At 58.0% G+C, this 19,918-nt stretch overlaps 1 protein-coding gene across 1 annotated transcript in view; it reads right to left on the bottom strand.

The window, feature by feature from the left end:
* HMCN2 (hemicentin 2) overlaps positions 1 to 19,918 on the bottom strand; it is a 138,141-nt gene that overhangs the window by 59,176 nt on the left and 59,047 nt on the right. The window contains exons 22-30 of the mRNA XM_032635297.1: positions 19,419 to 19,584; positions 10,090 to 10,217; positions 7,428 to 7,682; positions 6,685 to 6,771; positions 3,207 to 3,401; positions 2,104 to 2,234; positions 1,620 to 1,767; positions 1,070 to 1,196; positions 87 to 241 (exon numbers count right to left, since the gene is read on the bottom strand). Of these exons, the coding sequence (XP_032491188.1) occupies positions 87 to 241; positions 1,070 to 1,196; positions 1,620 to 1,767; positions 2,104 to 2,234; positions 3,207 to 3,401; positions 6,685 to 6,771; positions 7,428 to 7,682; positions 10,090 to 10,217; positions 19,419 to 19,584 (1,392 nt within the window). The remainder of the gene's footprint in view (positions 1 to 86; positions 242 to 1,069; positions 1,197 to 1,619; positions 1,768 to 2,103; positions 2,235 to 3,206; positions 3,402 to 6,684; positions 6,772 to 7,427; positions 7,683 to 10,089; positions 10,218 to 19,418; positions 19,585 to 19,918) is intronic.

The raw sequence follows: 19,918 nt of genomic DNA on the forward strand, positions 1-19,918 counted from the left end.
CTCCTCATAGGCCCCCGTTTGTGCCCTCGTCTTCCCTCCATGCAGTGGGCAGCCCGTGGTGGGGGCCGGGGAGGGGCTGGGCTCACAGTGGATTCTGAGCTGAAAGTCCTTGGCCTGCTGGCCAGCTGGGCTGAAGGCCACGCACTGGTACCACCCTTCATCCCCCAGGTGACTGGTGGTGATTCTGAGAACCTGGCCGTCCTCCTGCAGCTGGATTCGAGGGTCCCCCGGAAGGACAGGTCTGGAAAGAGGGTCAAGATTGTCAGTAAGTCCAGCTGGCAGGGGCAGGCTACACAGAGGGGAGCCTGCTGCTTGGGAAACGGAAGCCTGGAAGATTCACAGTCGCTGATAGGTGCCAACAACCCAAGTGGCCATCAATGGATAAACAGATAAACAACAAGTGGTTCATCCCTACAACGGAATATTATTCAGCCATTAAAAGGGATGAAGTGCTGAAACCTGCTACAACATGAAAAAACCTTGAAAACTGTGCACTAGGTGAAAGAAGCCAGACACGAAAGACTACATATGTATGACTGCATGAAATCTATATGAAATAATAGGGAAATTCACAGAGACGGAGGTTAGTGGTTGCCAGGGGCTGGGGCGGGGGAGGAACAGAGCAATGAGTGCTAATGGGTATAGGGCCTCCTGTGGGGGTGATGAAATGTTCTGGAACCAGATAGAGGCGACGGATGTGCAACACTGTGGATGTACTTGTATTTAGTACCGAACACAGCGTACTGAATTGTGCACTTTGGAATGGTAAACGTCATACTGATTCCTTAAAATTTAAAATACCTTAAAGAACACCTTTGAAAAAGTTTTAAAAATGAAAGGAAGGCTGGCTAAGTGATGAGAAAACCCTGCCATTTGAAAGCAGGGTCTCACCTGGGTGATCTCAGGCTGGGGGGTGGATGTGCCCCACACCGCCCTCTGCCTGGGCCCTGGCTGGCTCGTGCAATGCCTGTCGAGCTCTAACCCTGCAGAGTTCCATCTCCCCAGAGGCCCTCTCTACCAGCCCAGGCCGAGGCTCCACCCCAACACTACCCGTCGGGGGGTCACTCACTGCCCATCCTTGGTCCATTCCATCTGGGGTGTGGGGACCCCCGAGGTCTGGCACTCCAGCTCCACCCCTACACCAGCCAGGCCCAGCACCTCCTGAGCAGCCTCGGCTCCAAGCACGGAAGGTGGGACTGGGGGCGAGAAAGGGTGGGGGGAGAAAAATCCTCAACCCCTACAAGCCCCGCCTGCTGCAGGGCCTTTGCATGTGCAGGACCCCTGCCTGGTCACCCTTCCCTTCTCCTACCCGGCCCTCATGGGAAGCTCCCCCAAACCCCTGGCTGGATCGGCCCCTACTCTGTGCGTCCTCAGCTGCCGGCACCGCTCTTTCATACCACATAATGCACATACATAATGCATAATGTAATTACAAGGCTAATGATGTGATTGTCTAATGTCTGCCCCCATAGTTATGTGAAGACAGGGACCAGGTCTGCCATGCGCCCCTCTATGCCCCCGGCTCCCAGCCGGTAGTTTCCCTCCCCCGCCCCACCTAAAAGGGGAGGGGTTGCAGGGCCAGACACACTTGGGAGCTGGGAGGGCTCAGCCTCACTCACTGAGCACAAGGAGATCGAAGTCCCTCTGCGCGGTCCCAGCCTGGTTCTCGGCCCTGCAGGAGTAGAGGCCAGAATCGCTCTCCTGGATCCTGGGAAAGTAGAGGGCCCGGGCCCCGTCCAGGAGGCGGTGGCTGCCCACCTCGGGGATCTGGGCAGAAGAGGCCAGAGGGAGCTCGTGAGCGGGGTCTGGCCACCCCGCATCCCCCATCAGCAATGAGGAAACTGAGGCCCAGGGAGCTGGCTGGTGACCGGAACCCAGGGTTTCTGATTCCCATAACGGTGCCGTGCCCTCTCCACCAGGCAGCCCCTCAGGCTTCATCGTGGGCCCACGGTCTTCCACGGCCCTGAGTCCCAGTGCATCCCCAAAGACACCTGCCACTTGTCACACCTCCCCGCCACACCTGGCACATGCAGGAACCCGTCCAGAAGGTCTGTACCCTATCCAAATCCCACCCACAGCCCATCCGCCCCAGGGGACACCCACCTGCTGCCCATCCTTGAGCCATGTGATCTCAGGGGCCGGAAAGCCATTTGCATCACACTCCAGCGTCAGGGACTGCCCGGCCATGCCTGACACATTGGCCCTGTGCCCGTTCTCCCGGATGCTGGGGGGCACTTGGGAGCAAAGAGAAGCAGAGGAGCTGCCCCCTCCCAGGACAGCCACGGCCACCCGGACCCCTCCTGGGGCACTCTTCCCCACCGGGACGGGCAGCCCCAACTCCCGCCCTTCCCCAGATTCTGGGGTTCCAGGATGCCCGCCCCAGCCCCTGATGTGGACATCAGGAGCCACGTGGACCTGGGAATGGCCACAGCGGCCTCGCCCTGGGACCTCGCGCTGGTCGTGCCCAGGAGCTGTCTACGGGCTCTGACATCCAGCTTTGTAAGATGCGGGACCCCCGGGATCCATCTGGCTGTACACCCAAACTGCCGTCATGGTCACCTAGGGGAGTACCCTCCCCCACCCCGAGTCAGAATCTCTGAAGATGGGGCCTAGGTATGTCTTTGAAACAAACTTCCCGGGCAAGTCATTTCACGGCACGCTGGGGTGGCTGCTTACAGGGAGGCGGAAGGTGCTCCCTGAGAACCATAAAACTGCTTCTTCCACCCACTCCATGAGCCCGTGTTGAGGAGAAGGGCTCCCCTCCCCCTGCACACAGCACCGGGGCGGGGGGAGGGGTACGGGGCGGGAGCTGTGGGAAGCTCTTCCTGCTGCAGGGAAGAATAGGAACCTTGGGTAGTTTCGGTAGCTTCAGTGGGAGGTGGGCTTTGGGACTCTCATCTGCCATCAGTGAGCCTTCTAAGAAATTCACTAGACCATTTTAGAGCCATTTATGGAGTTCCAGGTTCTTCTCCTTACACCGTCTCCGTGGGGGTCTCTCTGGGGAAGGGGATGCCCATGCAACCTGCCACTTTCCTAACACCCTCAAGCCCTCCCCAACAAGCACGGGGTGGGGGAGGGCAGGGACCTGCGGCCTCCCCTGCGGTGAGCTCTCAGGCTGGGGAGCTGGCGCTGCCCCACCCAGGCATCCATGCGTACCACTGGGAGGTGTGTGCAAGCCGTTCCCCAGCTCTGGGGTCCCTGCTCACCATGGACTACCAGCTTGGCTCTCCTGGATGCGGAGCCCGCCTCGTTGGTGGCCTGACACTCGTAGTCTCCACCGTCGGTGGGAGAGACCGAGGCCAGAAACAGAGAGCCTTCATCCAGCACTGCCAGGCCCGGCCGGCCATACAGGGGCTCTGAGGACGGGCCCTTCCGCCACGTGACCTGCGGCTTGGGCGTCCCTGGCAGGGCACAGAGTCATCAGCACGAAACCCTGTCCCCTTCCCTGTCCACACCCACACCGCCCCCACCCCCGTGCAAGTGATGCTGACCCTCGGCGGGGGGAGGTCTCAGGTACCTCCTTGCCCCCCAGGCTAGAGGAGCAGCAGGTGCTCACACACCTGCCACCTCCCCACCCAGCGCTGTGCGTCCACATGGCCTCCCAGCGGCCCGAGGGCCACAGGCACAGGGGCCAGAGCCTTTTCTGGTTCCCCTCGCAGAGGCCCCACCTCATCTGCACTCCCAACCCCCTCACCTGCCCTGTGTTTTCTCTTTTGCCTGCCGTCTCCAACTTTCTAATGTACATAAGATGCACTTTTTTAGGCTTTTTTTTTTTTTTTTGGCCTATTGTCTGTCTCCCCCAACAAGGTCTGAAGTCTTTGCTTTGTTCCCTGCTGCACCCCCAGCTGCAAGCCCAGCGCCTGGCACACAGTAGGTGCTACATGAATGAATGAGCCCGCCGTGCTCAGTACCCATATTGTCCCATGGGATCCGCGCATAAATGGTGGAGGCCCCAGGTGGACCGGGCCCGTGCTTCCCCTCACAGGCATGAGGCGGACACCGCTGGCCACACACCCCTAGCCCCACCGTGAGCGCCGCAGTCCCCCTGGAGGCCCTTCTCCGACACTCCTCACGTCGGACTGTGCAGCGTCTGGCTCTGCCACCAGCCTGTCGGCTCACACGGCCCAGCGCACAGTGGGTGCGGGATGAACAGCTGCCCCACTGGGCCAGGGCACACAGTGGGTCCTCAGATCGGTGTTGAAGGAATGAGCCAGCATTCCAAGCAGCACACGTGCCCATGAGGCATGGCGCCCAGTGGTCGCAGCGGGGCCTGGGTCACGCGAGCCCCAACTCTGCAGACTTGCGGAGTGATCTCAGGACAAGGGCAGCCCTCACCCACTGCCCTGCCTGCAGGGCAGGCAGCCTGCAGCCCTTCCATCACTCCCCATCGGGGTCATAATCGTCGCTCAATACCAGTTATCACGCACCACAACCCAACTTGATCTGCCGACTCCCCTGGCAGCTCGGGGCTCTTTGTAAGCACATTCTCTCTGCCTCACTTGCTCTTTTATCCTCACCTTCGGAGGGAGGGGTGAGACACCCCACCTGGGGGGAATGGGGCTGCGACCAAGATGAGACACATCCGGGGCATCCTGGGTGTCATCGCGTTCGGGAGGACCCCTGCCCCACCCCACCCTGTACTGACTGCTCCTGCTTAAGTGCTGGGGACTCTGCCCGGTGGCCCTGACGGAAAAGGAGGGCCACCCATGCTCTGCGATCTTTGGGCTACTTAATCCCCTGTGTCTGTTTTCTCATAGAACCCTCTGCTGTTTCCTCTGTGTCTGCCCAGGACGCCTGCTGCAGTGTCCCAGCTGCTCCCCAGCATGGAGACACATGTGTGAACACACACACACAACATGCACACATACAGCCCACAGACACACACATGCCCCTCCCGGTTCCTCATCTTTTCCCAAAGGCCCCAGCCCATCCGCCCGCCACCCAGAGACCAGGACTTCAGAGCTGCCAGCCCTGAGGGGTACTGAGTTTTGAACCCTGGAAGCTTTTTTTTTTTTTTTTTTAATGCAAACATCTAACCCCTAAATGAGCTCGAACTACACAGAACTGCATCACTGCTCTGTGACAGGAAGACTCCAGGGACTCAGGGCTGCTGCTGAAAAACCACTCATCTTGCCTCCACTCCCATTTCACAGAGACCAAGAGAGGAGCAATGTCCAAAATCACCAGCACGTTGGTGGCCAGGCTCCTGGCCTCTGTCCCACCCCACGAGGAGGAGGCGGGTGGTGCCACCCACTGCAGGTACCAGGGCTCCCATGGGTCACGCCCTCTGTGCTCCAGGCTTTCTCCTTTCTCCCTCAGAGCCCTCCGAGCCCAAGGTCACATGGCTGGTGAATACCAGCGCCCAACACTGCCCACCGGGCAGCCACCTGCTTGAAAAAGAGAAGGCCAAGGGGGGTGAGGTGGGGCGCGGGGCGGGGACAGGCAGTTTTGATGGAGGGGACTTGGCTTATGCTGACTTGGCTGAAGTCAGGCTCAGAGGACAGGGCCCTGGCTGACCAGGGTTGATGCTGGGGTTGTGAGTGACTGTGGGGTATCAGGGCAGGAGGCCGGGGCTGGTGGTCCCACCTCCTACCTCCCACGTCCCGGGAGGGCCCTACAGGTTCCTTGCTGTTACCGGATACTGACACAAGGTGGCGCCCTGGTCAAGAGCGGAACGATGGCCCCTCCAGGTGGTCTGCTCCCACCTGCCTCCTACCTGGCCCTAGCTCTCTGTCCCATTCCGAGGACTTCCCTGGATCCCGTGGCATGAGGAGGTGCAGTGCAGACTACAACCAGCTCTCCTGGCTCCTGCCGGGCTTTTTGTGCCAAGTGCCAAGCTACCACTTAGCTTCTTAGACACCCAGACACCTGCCCTTCTAGACAGCACCATCCATGCACAGGGGAGACATTTTGGCCATTTTGACCCAAAGCCAGAAGCGACTCTGGCAGCCAGTGGGATCCACTGGGTGCCACAGGGAGATTTTACAGAACAGTAGAACCCATTCAACACATTTCCGCAAGCTCCTACTACGTGCCAGGCACGGTGCTGGGACCTAAACTTCCTGCTGTCCACTGGGCCCACTGGGCCTGTGTGGAGGGACAGGTGTGACCCCACTATACAGCTGAGAAAACTGAGGCTCAGAAAGGAGGTGTGAACTGCCCGGCACCGGGCAATTGACCCAGGGGTGGCTATCTCGACCCCACACTGTGCTGTAGCCCAAAGCGGGTCCCAAAGGACTGGTTTGCCCAAGACTGCGTGAATCCATGTCCTGTGAGAAAGCCTGGGGCTTGGGGAGAGGCAGGGGCCACCAAGCACCGATCCTAGGACCCTGGGGCCTTCCTCAGCCCCAGCTGTTACAAGCCCCAGGCACAGAGGGGCCCAGGGTTTAACGGGCACTCGGGGCTGGGGTTAGAGCAGATTATACTCCCTGAGTCACCTTCTGGCTGTGACCTCAGGCAACCCTCTTAACCGCTCTGGGCCTAAATTGCCCCTAATAAAAAAAAAAAGAGCTAATGCTAATACCCACCCTATAGGGCTGCTGATGGGATGAAGCGCCTGGCATGGTCCTGGACAGGAGTGGGGACCCCATAAGCCTCCATACCCACGCGCACTGCCCACAGTGACCGAGGGCGCTGAAACATGGGTGGGTCTTCTCCCCCTCCCAGCCCAGGGCGCAGCCTCACCTCTGGCAGGGCACGGCAAGCTGGCGTTCTCTCCTGCTACCCTCTCCAGCAGGCCACTGGTCTCATCGGCCCCCCAGTATGGCGGCTCTGGTGGAAGGTAACGTGGCCACAGTCACACACCCAAACCCAAAGCCTGGTGCTCCCCCGACCAGGAGCCCAGGGCTGGTGGAGGGGGCATTCCCATCCAGAACCCCAGCTGGAATAAGGGGGTACAAGCCCCGCGTTCCAGCCCTCAGCCTCGGGGAGAGTCAGGGCCATGGCACCAGCTCACCCCCTGCAGGGTGGCCCATGGAACAGCCCCCAGTGCTACGCATGACCCCACGGGCTCGGGGGGCTGAGCTCAGAATCGTCCTGCCCTGCCTTCTCTGAGTGTGTTTCAAATTCATCATAGTGAAAATGCTAGCACCGGAGATCCAGAACTTTCTATGCACCAGGCACTTCACACACATTCTCTCACTGACCCCTCACATGTTACTGGACCCATGTTACAGGGTCAGAGAGTGTAAATGATTGGCTGATGGCTGTCCAGCTGGAAGGTGGGAGAAGCTGGCCCGCTGCTCTTCAGTCACCACCTCACGGCGCCTGCACCCCACCCCGAGGACGGAGACCCCCCTGGGCTGGCAAAAGCGGCCCGACACGGCTTCGGGGGCTGGGAGGAAGGAAGGGGTCCAGCAGCTCAGAAGCCCAAGCTGCTGCTGGGGAAGGAGTGGGGAGGTAAGCTCTGGGGTTCAGGGGAGACTCACCCAGCACCCTGAGCTCCACCTCCCATGCATCCACCCCAGCGCTGCTGGAGGCCTCACAGCGGTACGTCCCAGCGTCCGAGGTTCGGATGGCCATGAAGTGGACGGAGCCCTTGGGCCCCCCGCCCTGCAGGGCCACCCCATCCTTGGACCAGGTCAGCTGGGGCTCCGGGTTGCCCTCGGCCACGCAGTTCAGGTCCAGAGCCTCTCCCACCAGTGCCTTCAGGAGCCGCGGGCCCGGCTGCACCTGGGGGGGCACTGACAGGGCCACGGGGAGGGCTGTCAAGGCAGGGGCCCCGGGTGGGGGAGTCACAGAGCCCAGACTTACAGAGAGGGCCTGGCCTGCTGCAGGGCTCCCCACACCCCTGGCCGTCGCCAACCAGCAGAAATCGTCATTGCGGGGGGCGATTGACAGTAGGACATCCCGCGTGGACCCCCCGCAAGAGTAGAATCAGCCTTTCCCTTGAACACATGTGTTGCCATCAAAAAATCACTCCTCGGGCTTCCCTGGTGGCGCAGTGGTTGAGACTGCCCCTGCCGATGCAGGCGACGTGGGTTCGTGCCCCAGTCCAGGAAGATCCCACATGCCGTGGAGCGGCTGGGCCCGTGAGCCATGGCCGCTGAGCCTGCGCGTCCGGAGCCTGTGCTCCACAACGAGAGAGGCCACAACAGTGAGAGGCCCACGTACCGCAAAAAAAAAAAAAAAAATCGCTCCTCCGTGCTCAGCTTACTACCCCCCCCAGCCCCCACCCCCATCCCTACCCACAGGCTTGCACCCAGCACCATTTGAGAACCACCAGCTGGGAAACACCATCTCAGTGCTAGATGGGGACATTGAGGCCCAGGGGGCGGCGGGACTGACTCAGCCCAGGGGGCAGCATGCACAGAAGGGGAGGTTCAAATCCCAGCCCTGCCCCTCTTGGCCACAGGACCCCGCACTGGCTGGAGCCTCGGTTTCCCCTCCTCACAAAGAAGCCCTGGGATGAAATGAGATGCAGTACTAGAGCAGCCAGCAAGGAGCCTGCTCCACAGTGGCGCCTAAAACACTGCGGCTAGACTCACTCTCAGGGTTCCCAGCTCACTCTTCCCCTTTCCTGGCTTGGGGAGGATAGTGGGTATTGTTTCTTCTGCATTTGTGTTTTCCAAGCAACTTTCCCATCCTCCATCCCAGTTGGCCCCTCCTACGGGGTGGGTGATGCTATGTCCATTTTGCAGATGAAGAAACTGAGGCTCAGAAAGGTTGTGTGACTTGACCACCCGCTGCGTCGGCCCATAGGAGCTGGACCGGCCCCAAGGCTGGGTCTGTGTGACCAGGAATCCAGGTGGCTTCCGTGGGGCCAGACTGGATGAGCCCAGGAGAATTCTCGAAGACGAGGACAAGTGTCCTGCGCCCTCGGGGGAAGCTGAGGACACCCACTCCCTTCCCAGCTTCAGAGTAGGAGCCCGAAGATAAGACCATCTATGGAAGCTGGCCCCGGGCAGAGATCAGCTCCCCCACCCGGAGCCCAGAGCCTCACTGTCTAGGAGGACAAGGGTGTACAGGCCCTGCCCGCCATCCCCCTAAAAACACTTGCTGAAAGCAACAGCAGTTTCCACCGTGCTGAGTGCCTTATGTCATCAATACCCTTTCTGACAACTATGGGATAGGCATTATTACCTCCACTTTATAGAAGAAGAATCCAAGGCTCAGAGAAGCCAAGCAGCTGGCCTAAGGTCACACAGCCAGTCCGTGGCAGAGTCAGCATTCAAACCCAGCTCTGCCGACTCTGAGGCCCTGCTCATCACCCTGCTTCCTGCTTCTCTGTTTCTCTCCCATGCTCATGCAAACTCATAGAGAAGCTTTGAGCCCCTCCCTCTCTGAACCTCAGCCTGTCCACCTGTAAAATGGGGAGTCAGCTTAGATCAGGGGTTGGCTTTTTCTGAAAAGGTTTTGCAGACCAGCTGGTCTCTGTCTCAACTACCCAACTCCGCCATTACGGCGTGAAAGCAGCCACAGATGGTACGTAACCGAACGTGTGTGGTGGCACTCCAGTAAAGCTTGTATTTATGGACACTGAAACCTGAATTCCATATAATTTTCATATGTCACATTATTTGCCTTTTTTCCCCCAATCGTTTAAAAATGTAGACATCATTCTTCACTCGTGGGCCACATGAAAACGGCATGTAGGTCAGTAGTGGCTGAGGGCTGCAGTCAGAGGACCCCTGTCTCAGACAACTCATCTCCGTGCTCCTGGAGATGACAAGGTCCCCGCCTCTTTGGTGGAGTGACTCCACTGGGTGGCTTCTGTGAATGGAACCTGGACACCCAGGTGAACATGCACTCCTGGGCCCCCACCTGAGCCAGGAACCAGAACCCCCTCCGTGGGTCCCCCTCCCAACGCCCAAGTCTCCAACGCCGCGGGGCCCTGCCCTTTGCTCTCAGGGGGCCTCTGAACAGACTCTCCGGGCTCAACCAAGGGGTTCAGGAGAGGGGAAGAAGGGGGGTGAGGAGGAGAGATAAGGCTTGAAAAAGACAGGAAATAGAGTTGATGGAAGAAACACTGGAGGACCATGAAGAGGTGACAGAGCCTGGCGTGGAGATGGGGGAGGGGCATGAGAGGCCTAAGAAAGATGGGGGTTGGGGGGAACGGTGTGAGACAGAGGCTGCCAGCCAGGACCTTACCTTGCACCCTGAGGATGTAGGACCGAGCAGTGGACCCCGCAGGGTTACTGGCTGTGCATTCGTAGAGGCCACTGTCACTCAACTGGGCCTGGGCCAGATGCAGGGAGCCTGATGGGAGGAGGCAATGCCTGTGGGAGTGAAGGGCACTGGTAAGACCCCAACCGACCCCACCTCTGCCGGAAAGGCCCAAGACCCAACTTGAACCAGCTGCCTCCTCCAGGCAGCCTGCCAGGACTGAGGCAGTGTCTGCCACCCACCCTTCACTCCTCCCCCTGCCCTGCCTCCACTTCCCCCAAACCACCAGGCCAAGGCCAGGTCCCCTCCAACTTGCGTAACAGACAAAGAGCACTAGGCTAGGAGTCCGCTGGCTGGGTTTAACTTTGAACCCTTCCCAGCTGGGTGAAGCAAGTCCCTTCACCTCTTGGAGCCTCCATTTCCTCATCTGTAAAATGGGCATACTAAGAAGTTCTGTGGCTGAGGCTGGTGAACAGATTCCACGTGGGCTCAGCCCAGGGCCTGGTACCTAGTCGCCAGTAACTCTCCCTCCTCTAATGCACCTCCCTACCGTTCCTCGACCCTGCCCTGAGAGTGGAGATGAGGCCTCATTTGGAGGCCCTCCCGACAACGGCTTCCAGGGAGAGGCTGCAGCCCAGAGACCCTCTACGTCTAAGTGCCAGGTCTGGCCAGGCTCTGAATCCAGGGCTTTTCAGTGTCCTGTTGTCCGGCGTTGTATTGCGCCCTCAGGAGGAAGTTGTAGAGGTCCCCCATCGCTACACTCCCCAACCTGGCCCACCTTGCTGAAGTCACCCGGCCCCCATCCCACAGGGATCTGGGACCCCCAGCCAGGCTCCTGCAGCTGGGCTGAACCCGAGGGGGCCTCTGCAGATATGATGTCACCAGCCCACATGTGCTGGCTCCGTGCAGTCCCTGCCCCCGGAAAACTGAGTTGGCAGCTGCGGCCACTGGCCACAGCAGGGCCCCAAGTGCAAGCAGCTGGCACGGGGGCGGGGAGTGGGGGTGGTAACCTCAAGGGCCAGCCCCTCCCCCGCCTATGCTCATCAGGGTACAGCTGGACTCCAGTCCCAGTCTCCACTCCCCGCTCTGCTGAGTCTCAGATTCCTCCTCTGCAAAACGGGGATGACAATAGCCCCCATCTCCCAAGCAGGTGCAAGCCAAGTGCTGGACGTGCACTTATTAAACAGGTCAATATTGCTGGCAATTCACTCTCTGGACAACCACGGGGGACTAGCTGTGCTCTGCTGGTTTTCCGTCTCCCCATATGTAAAGTGGGCTTGTAATCCCCCTACCCAGCAAGCCCTTCGTCCAGTTTGCCCTGAGCTTCCAGCAGGCACCTGGGGCAAGTTCTCTGAGGACAGTTGTGAGTGATATACCAGGCAGTGGTCTCTAGAGCCCAGGCACTGGGCTGGGACAACTAGGTCCAACCCTGTTCTGCCACGTGCTTGCTGTGTGACACTGGGCAAGTCACTTAACCTCTCTGTGCCTCGGTTGTCTCCTTTTGGAAAAAAGAGACAACAGTGGTACTTAGCCCTCATAGGGTTGTCCGGAGAACTGAGAAACCTAATTCACGGCACAGTGCCTGGAACAGACGTACTCAGCAAAGGTCAGCTGTTATCATGGTGACGACAGTGTATCCATAACGATACACAATGCAGTTTTGCATCATTTAAAACTCTTATATAAATGGCACCACATGTATGTGTGTGGGTCTAATTCATTCACTTTTCACTGCTGTATAGTCGTCTGTTGTGTGATCGTACCACGATTGGATTAATTTGTTCTCCTTTTGGTGGGCATTTAAACATTCAGGTTTTTCTTTCCTCCCTCCCTCTCTTCTTTCCTTCATTCGTTCTTTCTTTCTTTCACCACCAGAGTCCTCTGCACACTGATGTATGTGTCCCCACGCACAGGAGCAGGACTCCTGCGTCACAGGCTCACACACCATCAGCTCTCACAGGTAGAGAGGCCATCACTCCCCCTTGTAGAGCAGGGCTTCTTATCAGAAGCTTCCAGCTGTATGTGAAACATACAGATTCCCAGGCCCCGTCCAGAGACTCTGATCTGTGGGGGGAGGCTGGAATCGGGGTTTTCCCAAGGTCCTCAGGGGGACCACCCCTTGGAGTACTGCCCCAGGACACAGGGAAGTGCCCCTGCCCTGAGAAGCAGCCCAGCGGAGCAGATGGGAACAGGTCTTTGACAGCAAGTGGCCCCCGCATCCACCACCATTCGGCCTCTTGAAGGCTGACCTTGGGCCAAGGACTCCGTCTCCCTGAGCCCCGGTGTCCTCACCTGGGATCACAGGAGACGGCACGTATGGAGTGACATGGTGCACACAAAGCCCATGGTCCCTGGGACATAGTAAGTGCTCAATAAACAGCCCTGCTGCTAGTAAAAACCACGCCCCCCTCAACATGGCTGTGTTTCGCCCCCCAGCCCCCAATCAGCTGGGCAGCCCTAAGTAGGTCCCTTAATCTTCCAAAGCGGAAGAAAAAAGGAAAAAACAACACAGATGCTTTCTTGTCTCAGTGACAAGTAAACATTTCCCCTGTGTGGCTCCCCTCCCCTGGCTTGGCTTTTCTCATCCACAATTTTTTTTTTAAGTTAAATAATGTTGACATCCACCAAACACGAGCCAAATCAGTTTGAGGCTGAAACATACACACTGAGTCACACTTGGTGCAGGGACACGGTTCCCTCAGGGGACTTTGCTACAAACCTTGACTAGCCAAGCAGGGACGCATGGGTCAGCAAAAAGAGGTCTAGGCTGAGCACCAGAGTTCTGGATCTGATGTGCTGAGCCAGCCCAGGTAGGGCAGACAACATCTCTGAACCCCAATTTCTTCATATTTGAAAAGGCTGCTCTGGAATTCCTTTATCTCAGAGGTTGCCTTCTAGTTCTTCTAAGAACTTTAGAGAAGTTGCTTCCTCCCTCACCAAGCCCTTAAAAGGATAGGAAGTGGGAGCTTCTGGGATAAAAAAAAAAATAATGAAAGAAACTTCCAAAAGTAGAAACAATTCTCAACAATAAATGTAGGCATCTTGTCTTTCTCGTGACGACCCCCAGGCCATTTCCTAGAGAGGGAAGGCTGCTCGCTATACCACAAAGGAGGAAACGGAACGAATGGAAGTTCCATCTTATAAATGGTCAAGCTGAGGCCTGCAGAGCCCTCCCCATCACAACCCTCACCGCACCGGCTTGTGACCACCTGTCACCTGCCGGCCCTAAGAGGACACATCCCCAGCCATCTTATTTGCCTTTGTATCCCCAGAACCTAGCCCAGACCTGGCACAGAGCAAACCCCACTCGGACCAGATATAGGAGAAAGGTATGGGGCCTGGGGCAGACCAAACAGGACCTAGAGGTCTAGGGGTTGCAGGGCAGCCCTTCCGCACCGCCCCCGCCCCACGCCCCCGGCGCTCTCTCTCCACATTCCCAAGGCTCCTTGGGGTTTGGGGGCTGCAGCCCCGGGAGGGGTGTCAGGGGCAGGGGGGAGGTGGGAGGAAGTGGGGAGAGCGCTGCCGTGTGCCCTGTGCCTGTGGCGTAATTAGCAGCGGCCTCCCCGCTGAGGCGAGAGCAGCCAGATGGCTCCGTGTGGCGCCAAGATGAAAACATGGAGAGGTTCGAGGGGAATTTCCTGTTTATGACCTCCACTGCGCTCGAGGCTTCACTGTTGGCTGTGAGTCTCACACAGCCATGCAGATGATGGGGGACGGGGAGGGAGATCCACCTACCCTGCCGCGTCCCCCTGGTCCTATGAGCTCCGAGGGGGATGTATCCGCCTGGAGAGACCAAAGGGCATCTGGTAGAAAGTGCAAATCCCAGGCCACACCTTCGCTGCAACCCAGCCTGGGGTCCCCTCTCCAGCTCCTCTGCGGCTCAGGGAAGCTGCCCTTGCTGCCCCAGCCAGACCCCTTCTCTCATACACTCCTGGAGGCTTTACAGCATTTAACACACCTGTAATCACCTGTCGCTGTCTGATGGCTCCGTGAAGGGAGCGGCCAGGTTGCCCAGGTGGTTCCTGCCATGTTCCCAGCGCTTAGCACAGGTGCTGGCCCACAACAGGTGCTCGATGAATATTTGATGGCAAATCCCAGCTGTCCCTGTCCATACACGCACCCCTTCCCACCTTCGCTCACACTGTTTCCCACACCCCACCCTGTCTCGATGCTGCTCTCCTGCCCCCAGACCCCCTTCAAGGCAGCAGAGCCTCTAGCTCCTCCATGAACCCTTCCCTGACGAGGGCAGGCAGGTTACACCTCCCCTGCTCTGAGTTCCATGGAGCCGAGTTCAGCCAATTTCTCGTACATTCATTCATTCACTCATATGACAAAGAGCCACTGGGTTCAAGGTGGGCCACCGGGGTGAAAGAAATGCACCCCGTCCTCCGGCTGCTCAGAATCTGGGTGGTTGGCCTGCGCCCAGGCCCTCTCGCTGCGTCCCATGCTCCCTCTGCTGCCCCCGTTTCTAAAGGGCCCATCCAACCTCACTGTGTGAGCAGAGCCTTCTGGGCGGAGGCTGTCAAATGAATGAACAGCACCCCCTGCAGAACCGAGCCCACCAGAGGCTGATCCTCAACCAGAGCACGCAGTGCAACAGCGCTCAGCAGACGTCCACCACGTGCAAATACATGCTGGGCGCTTGTCTGCTGGGCCAGGGTGGGGTATGAGGCTGCAGCAGGGATTGCCCATCCCCCCCGCCCCCAGCACCAGTCAGCCTGGACAGCACCTTCAACCACCAGGGGCCACTCTGACCCTGACCCACACCATAGACCCTTATAAGGAAGCCCCAAACGGAAACCCCAAGCTGGAGCAGTTTAGGAAGAGGGGCCTGATATCAAGGAAAGGGCCAAGCACAATATATGAGCGAGGGGGAGAATACACATCCTCTGAGCCCATGCAACATAAACCCAGAGATGCTGACAGGTGACAGCTGTCTACACATGAGCGCTTCCTACGCGCCACTGCACAGCTAAGCACTTCCGTGCATACTGTCACTTGAAACTCTCAACAGCCAAGCCGCAGATCCTACTATCATCGCCCCTTTTGCAGAGACCCAGAGAGATGAAGTCCTGCTGTCCATGGTCACCCAGCCACCAGGCCAGGAATCAGATGAGCTATGAAGATCCCCCAAGGTAAAGACCCCACGAGGGGCCCCTGGGCAGTCCATGCCATGCCACTCACTTCTAAGGAGGAAGCAGCTTTTCTCCTGGATCGTCAGAACCCAGCTGCAGCCCCCCAACCTCTCCACTGGGCCATGAGAGGGAGTGGGTGTGCCGACTGCCCTGCAGCATCCTCGGGGTGCTCTATCCTCTCCCTGTCCCCTCCCCTCCCCCGGATGCGGCTGGTTTGGCCCTGTGTGGGACCCTGGCCGGCTGCCCCCGGGAGCCAGTGCTGAAGCCAGGAGTACTCGCAGCTGTCCCAGATACACATCAGAACCAGAAACAAACATTGTTGCCTAGCAACAGCACCTCGCCCCAGCATCCCTGGGCTGAATCATGGGACCAGAGCCACTAGGCACTCTCTGGCCACCATCGCCTGTCCAACCCTTTCATTTCTCAGACGGGAAGACTGAGGCCCAGAGAGGGGAAGGGTCTTGCTCGGGTTCATTCAGAGAGTTGGGGGCAAGGCTGGGATGGGACCCTAGGTCTTTTGCTACCTGATGTCACACACAGCCGGAGCCCATGTCTTCTCTCTCCTAGACAGTTTCGGCACAGTCCTGGGCACAAGAGATGCTCAATAAATCCTGCGGACTTCAATTCTGAATTCACAACTCAAATGGCCCTTTCACAAACAGCAGTCCCACAGGGTGAGAGGCACCCGATAACCATTCCCAGCCTTGGACTCAGCCATTGGCTTTCAGGACTATACCCCAAGGAAATGACCCAGGAGATAAAGAGAAGCATTTGTGCAAAAATGTTCCAACAGCCCCATTTATTACCGCCCAAAACTGGCAACGGAGCATCTGCCCCAAACAGAGAAAGAGCTTAGCAACGATGAGAGCTGAACGCCCTGGAATGTTATCTTGCCCTTTAAATGGAAAGCAATGACGTGGGCCAGGATGAATCTAGAAAATGGGTAAATGTGGAAAAATATCAATGATAAGGGCAGAATGGAAGAGGCACTCAATTTAATTCTCTAGAAGCATCTACAAGAACACACTGGAAGGGGTCATGGACACAGGTGGGTGGTTTAGAGTTTCATGGGTACTCAAGCTCCTACTGTTTTCTTTCCATTAGGACTTGCTGACTCAGGAGGTCAAGGCTCCCTGAGTTCAGAATACTCTCTAGAATCTCCAGAAAGAGCAGTGGCCTGCCCGACCTTGGCCCAGAAGCCTGATATGTGTGTGTCCACGTGTTCTCATGTCTGCATCTCTGCTGCATCTGTGTGCACGTCCACATGTGTCTGTACCTGTGTTTGTGTCAGTGTGCGTGGCCGTGTGTCTATGTGTGTCTGTGTCTGTCTGTGCTCCTGTCCACGTGTATTCATGTCTATATGTGTCCGTGCATGTCTGTATATGTCTGTGCATGTCTATGTGTGTCTGTGGGTGTGTGGGCGTGCATGTTAGGGCCCAGCCCGGGAAGTGAGATCAGGATCCCAGTTCCCTACACCCCATTGGCTTCTGTTTCCCCCTCAAGGCACTGGGCGTGATGCCGCTCACCCCACCCACCTCCAGGATGGCCAGCAGGAGAAGAGGGCCACCCCCCCGCCGCCCAAACAGAAATGCAGGAGGCCTCAGAGGCTCGGCCACGTGGTGGTTCTCACCCCTGATTGCACCAGAGTTACCAAGGAGCTCTGAAGAAGCACCAGTACTGGAGGTCTGCTGGTGACCCTGACCGCAGCCCTTGGTCAAGGCTGGCACAGGGTCGGGAAAGAGAGGCCCCGGGCAACCCGAATAGGTTCAGGCCTTCCCCCATCCGAGGACAGAGAAGGGGGCCACCACAGAAGAGGGGGCAGCTCAGCCAGGCAGAAGGAGCACAGAACCTGGAGGTAGACGAACACCCACGACTCATCAGAATAAGTTCTCAAGCTTCCAGAACGGCAGCTTTGAAGCTGAGCCTTGGGGGTCCCTCGGAGAAGGAAGGGGAAGAGACAGAGGAGGTAGAGGAGAAGGGGAGCAGACAGACAGCAAAGCTACCCCCGCACCATCACTGCTCCCTGTGTGTTTCCCGTGGGTTTTTAAAAACCTGCATCTTCTGTCTGAATGGCTGTGGGACTAAGGGGAGCTGTGTGTCCGGCAGAAGAGGGAGCTTTGTTCTGCGTGGGGAAGCTGTCAGATGCCACAGGGAGAGGCCCAAAGAAGCGCGGGGACCCAGAGCCCGCAAATGAAGTGTCAATACAATCAAAGGTCTGTGAGGTTATTCACAGTCGCCAGCAAGTGGAAACAGCCCAAGGGTCCATCGACTGGTGACTAAATCAACAAAAGGTGCTGTATCCAGGCAACAGAATATTATTCAGCCAGAAAGAGGACCAAAGCCCCGACACCTGCTCCAACATGCAGGAGCCTCAAAAACATGACGCTAAGTGAAAGCAGCCGGACACAAAAAGCCACAGAGCGCACGATTCCATTTACATGAGACGTCCCGGAGAGATCAATCCAAAGACAGAGAGCAGATGAGTGGTTGCCGGGGGCTGGGCTGGGGCCGGGCAGGGATGGGAAGCGTCTGCCAATGAATGTGGGGATTCCTTTGGAGGAGGGGGGTGCTGGAAATGTTCTAAAGTTAATTGTGGTGATGGTTGCACAACTCAGAATTTACTTAAAAACACAGAATTGGAAAGCATGCCATTTATACCTCAATAAAGCTTTTCCATTGAAAAATGTTGGGGAGAATTAAATAACACATAGGATGACGATAATTTCTGAAAGCTGGAAATGATGCTTTCGTTTATAGCAGCAGCAGGAAAATGCTGTCAAAGTGATTTTCCGCCACTGACAACGTACTGAGCATCGCACATCCATCACTGCATCTTGAGAACAGGGTTTCAACCTTGTCCACTTCACAGACGGAGAAACGGTCCAAGAGGAACCAGCGGCCACCCGTGGCCACACGACTAATACAGAACCAGCCGGGATCCACACTCGGGTCTGACGAACTCCAGGCTCTGAGCCCTTCACCCCAGCCCCACCCTCCAGGCGTATTTTCCCACCTCACGTAGGTGAACTCCTGGCATCTCAGAACTCTCAAGAGAAAGCCGCAAGCCCGGCACGAAGTGGAGGGGGCCAGGGGAGAAGGGACAGAGCAAAACTCAGGATTGCAAAAGCAGCTCTCACAGATGTACGGCTCCCGGCGGATCTATTAACGCATCACGAGAAGGAGGGGTGAACAATGGCGGTGTGCCATTTCAGTAACAAAACATAAATAAACAAGCACCCGCCAGGCGGCTGCCCAGCCAAGGAGCCAGGACCAGGCTTTCTGCGGAGAGATGCAGGCTCCCCAGACGACCACTCCCTCCCCCCTACGACCTGGGCTGCAGAGACACCAAAGGGTGCGCGGATGGGGGCAGCACAGCGCCAGCCCAGCCCCAGGACCCCAGCCGCGTGCAGGCGTGCAGGCTTCAAGGACGGGAGGGCGCACCAAACAGATGATCTGAGAGGTAGAGACCCATGTGTGGGTGTCGGGAGCGGGATCCTGCACAGCAGGCTGCTCTGAGACCTCCTCCACCTGGAACTTCTCAAAGGCCTCGCCAGGGCTGATGTCACCGGCCAGAGCTGCCCCCTCGCCACAGCCCTGCTCCTCGAGGGTCAAGGGTCCCAGGAGTCTGAGGCCTTCTTGTCTGGAACCACCCCACCCGACACCCCTGCCTGGGGAGGTGCAGCCAGGCTTTGAAGGATGCCCAAGCACCTCCTCCCTTTCTGCCCACTCTCAGGATCCCTGAAAGCCCCGCTGCCAGACACCTGGTCTGCGGAGCAGGCAAGGACGGCGCACGGGTCTCGTTCAGGAGGCTGTCTCAACCGCGGCATCACTCTTTCCTAGCTGAGTGACCACAAGCAGGTCACCCCGCCTCGCTGAGCCTCAGTTCCACTCAGTTCTGCTCTGCTGAGCAGATGGAAGGCGATCCTGCACGCAGTGCCCCTCGGCCGTGCGTGAAGCACTGCGTGCGTGTTATTTCAGAGGCCTTCCCCCTCTGAAGGGCATCCATGCTCCCTTAAAGGTCAATGGCCAAAAGTGCTGTGTGTGTAATCGGATTGCATGCCCCTGGGGGTGTCCACAGGGTCCCACACACTGGCCGGGTCACTGGTCACCTGGAGATCAGTTTCCTCAAACCCCAAGCTCTGTCCATCCCCAGACCCGAGGCCCCGCAACTGGGGTTACCTGTCGGTGACGGGTGGCACAGGGAGGGAGTCCTTGGCCCAGGTGACCAGTGGGGGTGGAGAGCCCTGGGCTTCGCAGTCCAGGGTCACCTCGTCACTGGCCTTGGCTGTGACTCTCAGCGGCTTGTCTGCGTCACATGACCCATTCACAAGGATCCTGGGCTTGGCTGTTGGTAGAATCATGCAGGGGGTGTGAACAGAGCAGGGAGTCAGGGGTCGCGGCCCAGAGGGGACCAGCATGGCTCCCCCAGGAAGCTGAGGTGGCACTGCCACCCCAGAGATGCAGAAGGTGGGTGGGCTCGATTATAATGGCAGTGTAGGTTTCAGGGTGGGCTCAGATCCAATGGTTTCCCCTAGTCATACCCCACCCCACATGTCTACCCCCTCCTCCCGCTGGAAGCTCATCTTGCTTTGATGACCCTGACATGGTCCCTCCTGCCCCAGTGTCCTCCTCTTGCTTCTCTCCATCCTGCTTCCCTTCCCTGGGGACATTCTGGCAGG

The sequence above is a fragment of the Phocoena sinus genome, chromosome 6 (assembly GCF_008692025.1).
Source record: "Phocoena sinus isolate mPhoSin1 chromosome 6, mPhoSin1.pri, whole genome shotgun sequence".
NCBI lineage: Eukaryota > Metazoa > Chordata > Mammalia > Artiodactyla > Phocoenidae > Phocoena > Phocoena sinus.